At 46.4% G+C, this 7,267-nt stretch overlaps 3 protein-coding genes across 3 annotated transcripts; all 3 read left to right on the top strand.

The window, feature by feature from the left end:
- The first annotated feature begins 99 nt into the window (after positions 1-99).
- Positions 100-1,041, top strand: LOC136196259 (MFS-type transporter SLC18B1-like). Its single transcript, XM_065985784.1, has one exon. It carries the CDS (start codon positions 100-102, stop codon positions 1,039-1,041), a length of 942 nt encoding a protein of 313 aa, XP_065841856.1.
- Positions 1,042-1,765: 724 nt separating this feature from the next.
- LOC136195784 (MFS-type transporter SLC18B1-like) lies at positions 1,766-3,452 on the top strand. Its single transcript, XM_065985248.1, has one exon. The coding sequence runs from the start codon at positions 1,784-1,786 to the stop codon at positions 3,146-3,148; it is 1,365 nt and encodes a 454-aa protein (XP_065841320.1). The 5' UTR covers positions 1,766-1,783; the 3' UTR covers positions 3,149-3,452.
- A 126-nt stretch (positions 3,453-3,578) lies between these two features.
- LOC136196156 (short transient receptor potential channel 4-like) lies at positions 3,579-7,218 on the top strand. The gene is made up of 9 exons (XM_065985657.1): positions 3,579-3,950; positions 4,086-4,657; positions 4,739-5,413; positions 5,542-5,801; positions 5,886-6,075; positions 6,131-6,280; positions 6,324-6,464; positions 6,525-6,590; positions 6,686-7,218. Exons 1-9 carry the CDS (start codon positions 3,632-3,634, stop codon positions 6,983-6,985), a joined length of 2,673 nt encoding a protein of 890 aa, XP_065841729.1. The 5' UTR covers positions 3,579-3,631; the 3' UTR covers positions 6,986-7,218.
- Positions 7,219-7,267: the final 49 nt, after the last annotated feature.

A 7,267-nucleotide genomic window follows, 5' to 3' on the forward strand; every position in this document is an offset into this window, starting at 1 on the left:
ACACCAAGGGCATCAGCCTCACCAACGCCATCAAGCTTGACAACGACATCACGCCTGGCAGACGAAACAACGCCGCTGACAGGAAGAGGAGACCCGAAAATGAGCGGGAAGCGTCGCGTCTTTCTATTGGCCTGCCTTTGCTATGCGATCTTCATCGCCAACATCGCTACTTCGATACTCATTCCGCTTTTTCCGCCCGAGGCGGCGCTGAAAGCCACAACAGTCAGCGAATCCAAGACGGTCACCACTCACGTCGGTTTCGTCTTCAGCACCTTCGCGTTCGTCGTTGTCGTAGCTTCTCCAATACTGGGAACGTACGTCAGAGAGATAGGCTCCCGCTTCATGCTCACGTCCGGAATGTTCCTCGTCGGGGGCGCCACTGCTCTTTTCGGAACGATTCACTACATCGACGATTGGACGTCATTTCTTGTCATAGCATACGTCAGTCGCGTCATTCAGGGATTTGGCACCGCTTTGTTATACACAGCCACGTGGACAATTGCAGCGACAAAATTTCGTGATAACGTTTCGACCGTCGTTGGGATCTTGGAAATGGGATTGGGAGTCGGTTACGTCATCGGACCGGCATCAGGAGGAGGCCTCTTCAGGTTAGCCGGCTTTCCAGCACCTTTTTTTATAATCGGCGGACTCATACTCATCGGCGTCGTTCTCTTTCCTTTTGTTGTACGTGATACTGGTAATGACGCGGACCTCACACAACAGACAACCGAAGCGACTGTTCCAAAATTGCTTACGAACTTTTGGATTTGGATGACGTCATTCTGTCTGATGATCTGTACAGCGGCGTGGGGTTTCATCAACACAACGTCATCCGCGTTTCTCCACAGCACGTTTGGATTTGATCCAGCACTTGTCGGACTTATTATGTTCTATTATTCCGTTTTCTACATCATGTCATCGCCCATAATTGGTCGCCTAGCAACCAAATTCGGACAAGAAATTCCTGATTCCTGGAATTTTGATACAAGGCGTTGCTATGCTCTTCCTTGGCCCCTCTTTCCTTCTCACCCCACTCCCTAAGAAGCAGTCATTATGGCTTTTCTTGACGACAAGCGCAGTCTTTGCGGTGTCCTCCTCCTGCGTGGCGCCATGCGTTGCTGACATGCTACGTTCGGCCGAACGAATGGGCTACACCAAAAGCGTCGCACTCAACGGAATGGTTTCGGGTCTAGCTTCGTCGTTTTTCTTTCTCGGCGAATGTTTGGGGCCACTTGTCACCGGTCTTCTAGCTCGCGTTATGGATTACCAACACTCGAGTACCGTCTTTGGACTCTTCTTGGCCGCGTTTGCCTATCTCTACTTAGTCATAGCACTCTGTTTTAGAAACAGACTGTAAAACAAGCGGAGAAGTAAAATGCCGAGTCATGTACATAGGGTAATATTAGGAATCTATCGTTTTGCAATTAATCATGTATGGGTCAGTGATTCATGCTTGCATGAGTTTTTTACGCACAGGGTTTCATTGGTGGCGTCTCTTGCTGCCTGGGTGTTTTTGCACCAAGCTCTGCGTTAATGTACTGCTTGAAGAAGACAAGCATTTAGCGTTCGCAATAGAGCTTTACTATAGTGCAACTTCTTGCGTGTACACACAAATATTTGTGTTTATCTAATTTTGTAATCAATGTTGTGGTATCAATGCCTACATCAATGATCATGCCTACATGAAGGTAGTGCCTGAGCTCCTACGTAATGACGTACTGATACGTTAGCATGGGCGTGTCCAACGACATCCGTGTCCCGGACAGGAAAAACTTTAAGTGGAATGTCTAAGCGTTCATCTACACCAAGGGCATCAGCCTCACCAACGGCATCAAGCTTGACAACGACATCACGCCTGGCAGACGAAACAACGCCGCTGACAGGAGGAGGAGACCCGAAAATGAGCGGAAAGCGTCGCGTCTTTCTATTGGCCTGCCTTTGCTATGCGATCTTCATCGCCAACATCGCTACTTCGATACTCATTCCGCTTTTTCCGCCCGAGGCGGCGCTGAAAGCCACAACAGTCAGCGAATCCAAGACGGTCACCACTCACGTCGGTTTCGTCTTCAGCACCTTCGCGTTCGTCGTTGTCGTAGCTTCTCCAATACTGGGAACGTACGTCAGAGAGATAGGCCCCCGCTTCATGCTCGCGTCCGGAGCGTTCCTCGTCGGGGGCGCCACTGCTCTTTTCGGAACGATTCACTACATCGACGATTGGACGTCATTTCTGGTCATAGCATACGTCAGTCGTGCCATTCAAGGATTTGGCGCCGCTTTGTTATACACAGCCACTTGGACAATTGCAGCAACGAAATTTCGTGATAACGTATCGACCGTCCTTGGGATCTTGGAAATGGGATTGGGAGTCGGTTACGTCGTCGGACCAGCAACAGGAGGAGGCCTATTCAGGTTAGCCGGCTTTCCAGCACCTTTTTTTATAATCGGCGGACTCATACTCATCGGCGTCGTTCTCTTTCCTTTTGCTGTACGTGATTCTGTGGTCACACAACAGACAACCGAAGCGACTGTTCCAAAATTGCTTAGGAATTTTTGGATTTGGATGACGTCACTCTCTCTGATGATCAGTGTATCCGCGTGGGGTTTCATCAACACAACGTCATCCATGTTTCTCCACGGCACGTTTGGCTTTGATCCAGCACTTGTCGGACTCATGATGTCCTATTATTTCGTTTTCTACATCACGTCATCGCCCATAATTGGTCGCCTAGCAACCAAATTCGGACAGAAGAAATTCCTTATTCCTGGAATTTTGATACAAGGCGTTGCTATGCTCTTCCTTGGCCCCTCTTTCCTTCTCACCATACTCCCTAAGAAGCAGTCATTATGGCTTTTCTTGACGACAAGCGCAGTGTTTGCGGTGTCCTCCTCCTGCGTGGCGCCATGCGTTGCCGACATGCTACGTTCGGCCGAACGAATGGGCTACAGCAAAAGCGTCGCACTCAACGGAGTGGTTTCGGGTCTAGCTTCGTCGTTTTTCTTTCTCGGCGAATTCTTGGGGCCAGTTGTCAGCGGTCTTCTAGCTCGCGTTATGGATTACCAACACTCGAGTACCGTCTTTGGACTCTTCTTGGCCGCGTTTGCCTATCTCTACTTAGTCATAGCACTCTGTTTCAGAAACAGACTGTAAAACAAGCAGAGAAATAAAATGCCGAGTTAGGTACATAGGAGGAATCTATCGTTTTGCAATTAATCATGTATGAGTCAGTGATTCATGCTTGCATGAGTTTTTTTTACGCACAGTGCTTCATTGGTGACGTCTCTTGCTGCCTGGGTGTTTTTGCACCAAGCTCAGCGTGAATGTACTGCTTGAAGAAGACAGAAGAATGCAGCGTTTAGCGTTCGCAATAGAGCTTTACTATAGGGCAAGTTCTTGCGTGCACTGTACACGCAAATATTTGTTTTTATCTAATTATGTAATCAATGTCGTGGTATCAAGGTAGTGCCTGAGCTCCTACGTAATTATGAAGCTTTCGAAAACAACTCTTGTTCGTTTGAAGTGACTCTACATGAATTTACACCCACGACCCTGCCCACGTCAGTCTGTCTGCCCACGTCCACTACAGTTCTCTTAGCGCACTTCAGAACCAGGAAAAGCTCTTGTCCCGAGGCGATGGAAGCTAGTGCACGACCGCGCGAAGCGTCAATAGGATACGGTCCAACGCCGTCTGCGCCCAAGGGCTTGTGGAAGGCGCTCATTGGAGTTCCGCTGGTTGGCCTTCAGAAGGGGGACGAGCAAGTGTCCAATCTCGCTCCTCGCGTGAAAAAATGGACAGACGCCTTAGAAAGAGAACGAAAATCCGATCTAAACCTGACAAAACAATACCAAGACGGGATGACGGCTATGCACCTCTTCTTTGACTTCCTGAGGGTGCTGCATAAAGAGGACACCTACTTCATGGATGAGACAGACAGCGAAACAATAAAGACAGGTATTTTGTCGCGGGAAAACGTTGTTTTTACGCGCACGTGATCATCGGGGAAACAACACGCACGTGACCTCACCGAACTTAGTGATCTTCGTTAGCCAGAATGTACAACCACTCTAAATGCGTTTTTGCCTATAGGTTTTGAATTGATTAGCCGCTGCGAGAACGCTTTTGTTCACATCAAAGACAGCCATGAACGAAATTTTTTTCATCATCTTGCTGGAGCGAACGTTCATCCGAGTCTAACTCAATTTATTCTGACGCGTTTGCCTCGGCAGAATTTTGAAATTCAGAGAAGCGTCAACGCGACGGACGACAGTGGGAGAACGGTTTTGGATTACGCTTTCGATTCAGATAACCCAAGGCCAGAAAACGTAATGCAGTTACTGAATTTCGGCGCTCGTTTTAATGACAAGAAACTGATGGTCACCGACGTCAGTGAGCTCGACAAGTTGCAGTATAAAGTTACGCAGACGCTGGCGTATCGCGAGCAACCGGAGAACGTATGCATTGAGCTCGTCGCTCACTTGCGAGAGCAGGCGGAGTCGCAGACGTACGACGGAACGGCCAAGGATCGTTTTATGACCGTTTCCGAGGAGTTGGAAGATTTGACCGTTGCCATGCTCGGCGACGCGACGAGAGATACGGAAACGTTTCATCGTGTGAGCGAAGATCACTTCAATTTGGCAAAGAGAAAAGGTCTCAAAAAGGCAAGTGAAAATTTCTCGTGTGAGACTAGAGCACATCTATTGTGATAGCTCCAATTTTTATTTTCGATATTTTCCTTATAGTACCTCGCTTCGGGTGGTGCCCAGCAGTATGTCAATCGTAAGTGGTACGGCTTAAATCTGTCTGGAAAATCTTCGAAATCGTATATTCCGTTCACCCACGATCTAATGCTCGGTGCTAAAGGCGGCGAATTTCTTTCGGATCGGCTGACAACTGCTGTTAGTAAAGGCCTTCCTTGGTATCACTACACCTGGCTTATCTTCCTCTTCGTCATCCAAACCCTTTTTTATATGCTCTCCTTTTCTTTGCTTTCCAACCGATTGCGCGTTCTGCACATACCGGCTGTTGCTTTTGGAGCGCAGACGGTCATGTACTGCCTTTTCGTGGGTCTGCTATTAGCTCGCGTTCAAATGCACGGTATCCTCGCCGAAGGAGCACCTTGGAGCGGAAGTACGACGCTGGAAGTATTCGTTCTTCTTTTCTCTATTGGATTCATTCTTGACTTGATCGTCAATTTTCTTCTTTGGAGCAAACGTCGATGCCAGTCAGGACGCTGCGCTAAGTCAATGAGGCCGACGTTTCAATGGGAAAACGTGCCTATTATCACCGGATACATTATCAATGCTGTTCTTTTTCTTAGTTTACTTGGCTACGTTACAACTGGCGCCATAGTTTTGAATTGGAAAAATGAAACCAATAATGAAACCAATTATACGGCAAGAAACGTTACAGTGGAGGTAAAGTATGTGTACCTTGTTACAGTAGGGACTGCAAGAACACGAAATTCTACCTTTACAATGCCCTACTCTGCGCACATCTTTAATCTCCTGTTTTTTTGCCTAATTTTTTTTCTATTTTGGTATAGGATTATTTCAGGGTTGTTGCAGCTTCTTATATTACACTAGGATTTGGCGCTGTTTTTGCCTGCCTAAATCTCTTGGTAATATTTCGTATGCACAGCTCTTTGGGGCCCTTACTGATGGCGTTTTGGTCACTTGGAAAAGACGTCCTTTACTTTCTTGTTGTACTCTCGACGTTCGGGCTTGGATTTGCTGCGGTCATGACAAGCACGTATCATGCAGCTCGCACTAGAGATCCTTCGTTTAATAACAATCACCTAGCGAGGTATGTGTCCGTTGGTAATCTTCAAAAGGGGAACCATTTTCATTGAAGCGTCTTTTAAAATTGTTTCATTTTTATCTTTTTCAGTTTATTGAGTTCTGCTCAGAGTCTTTTTTGGACTCTTTTTGGATTGTTTGACTTGGACGATTTTCAGACAAGCATCGACGAGGAGACCATTTTACTGAGAATCTTTGTCGGACTTTGGCTTCTCTTCGCGTCTGTCATACTTCTGAACATGCTGATTGGTCTTGTAACTTTGGTGTTTGAGGGCATCTATGTGAGTCTCCTTCTGTTTGTACTATAAACATTTATTTCTGAGTTCTTTCCCCAAGGATAATGCTGAGCAGGAGTGGAAATATACAAGAGCTATTGCCATCATGGATTTGGAGTCGGGAAGAGTTTTCCCCCTACCATTTGGTTGGCTTTGCGTTTTGCTGGGAGCGTTGTTTGATCGAGTGTCAAGTCAAATTTTCAAATATAAGGTATCTGCACTATTTTATTACACTCGCAGAATTGGATTGTTAGGTATCGCGAGGGATTGGCATAAAGCTGAACGATATGAAGAGTGGAGAGACTGTAGAAAAGGTCCAACATCGCGTCTTGCAACGAATTCGCGAGGCTAAGAGCAAAAGCCCTTGCATTAGAACCGACGTGGACGAAATTGTCGTAAGTATAAATTTGCTATCAAAAGGAATGTTTTTTTCTACGTCTTTGACCATTGGCCAGGACAAAATAGATGGTTTGAAGGACAGACTAGATTTGCTGCAGAGTAACATGGATACTATAGTCGATGTAAGTAAGAAAAATTTTAGCCGCGCGTGGAAATGTCATGTACTGTAGTGTAGTTGAATCTTTTTGTCTTTGTTTTATACTTGATTTCCGCTTAGCTTTTGACGCAGAATTACTCGAAGACAGTTGATCGCAAGGCTGACGTCGCCACGCGGAAAGCTCAATTTGAAGCTTCGTCGTCTTCGTTTAGACAACGTCTGCCTACCTATACTTCAAGTTACAGAAAACCGGAGAGGGAAGCAGCTGCTGAATTTCTTGCTCTGCTCAAACGATTCGTTCCCAGTATGAATCTCGGCGCAACGACGGAAATGCAGGGGAAAAAGAAAACCGCTTCTGCCGTGCAGTTGACTAATGATGCTCACCGCGACGGAAGTGGCGGTTACACAAATTTTTATTGAAACTCATGGTATTTCAAAACGAAGCGTCTAAACTGCCGCAAAACGAAGGGAAATCTGTCGTTTTTCAAAACGATACCAAAAATTTGCCTATGTTTTACCTTATGTCGTCTAACCCTATAGTCCGCTTTTGTACTTTTGCATTCTTTTACTGGAATTTTGTAGTGTCGTTGCTAGGATCTTTTAATCTAAATTTATTATTGTCTGCCGAGGCAAAATTCTATTTTTGTTGCAGTGGTTTTCCCTCTAATCCGGGCGACCAGAAAGAGCACATGGCAGCGAAAG

Source organism: Oscarella lobularis, chromosome 15 (genome assembly GCF_947507565.1).
Source record: "Oscarella lobularis chromosome 15, ooOscLobu1.1, whole genome shotgun sequence".
Lineage (NCBI taxonomy): Eukaryota > Metazoa > Porifera > Homoscleromorpha > Homosclerophorida > Oscarellidae > Oscarella > Oscarella lobularis.

Bases quoted from the DNA above. Each gene is read 5' to 3' on its own strand.
- LOC136196259 (XM_065985784.1), top strand. From the start codon at position 100: ATGAGCGGGAAGCGTCGCGTCTTTCTATTGGCCTGCCTTTGCTATGCG.
- LOC136195784 (XM_065985248.1), top strand. From the start codon at position 1,784: ATGTCTAAGCGTTCATCTACACCAAGGGCATCAGCCTCACCAACGGCA.
- LOC136196156 (XM_065985657.1), top strand. From the start codon at position 3,632: ATGGAAGCTAGTGCACGACCGCGCGAAGCGTCAATAGGATACGGTCCA. The intron at 6,076-6,130 runs GTGAGTCTCCTT...TCTTTCCCCAAG, and splicing joins TGGTGTTTGAGGGCATCTAT to GATAATGCTGAGCAGGAGTG. The intron at 6,591-6,685 runs GTAAGTAAGAAA...ATTTCCGCTTAG, and splicing joins ACATGGATACTATAGTCGAT to CTTTTGACGCAGAATTACTC.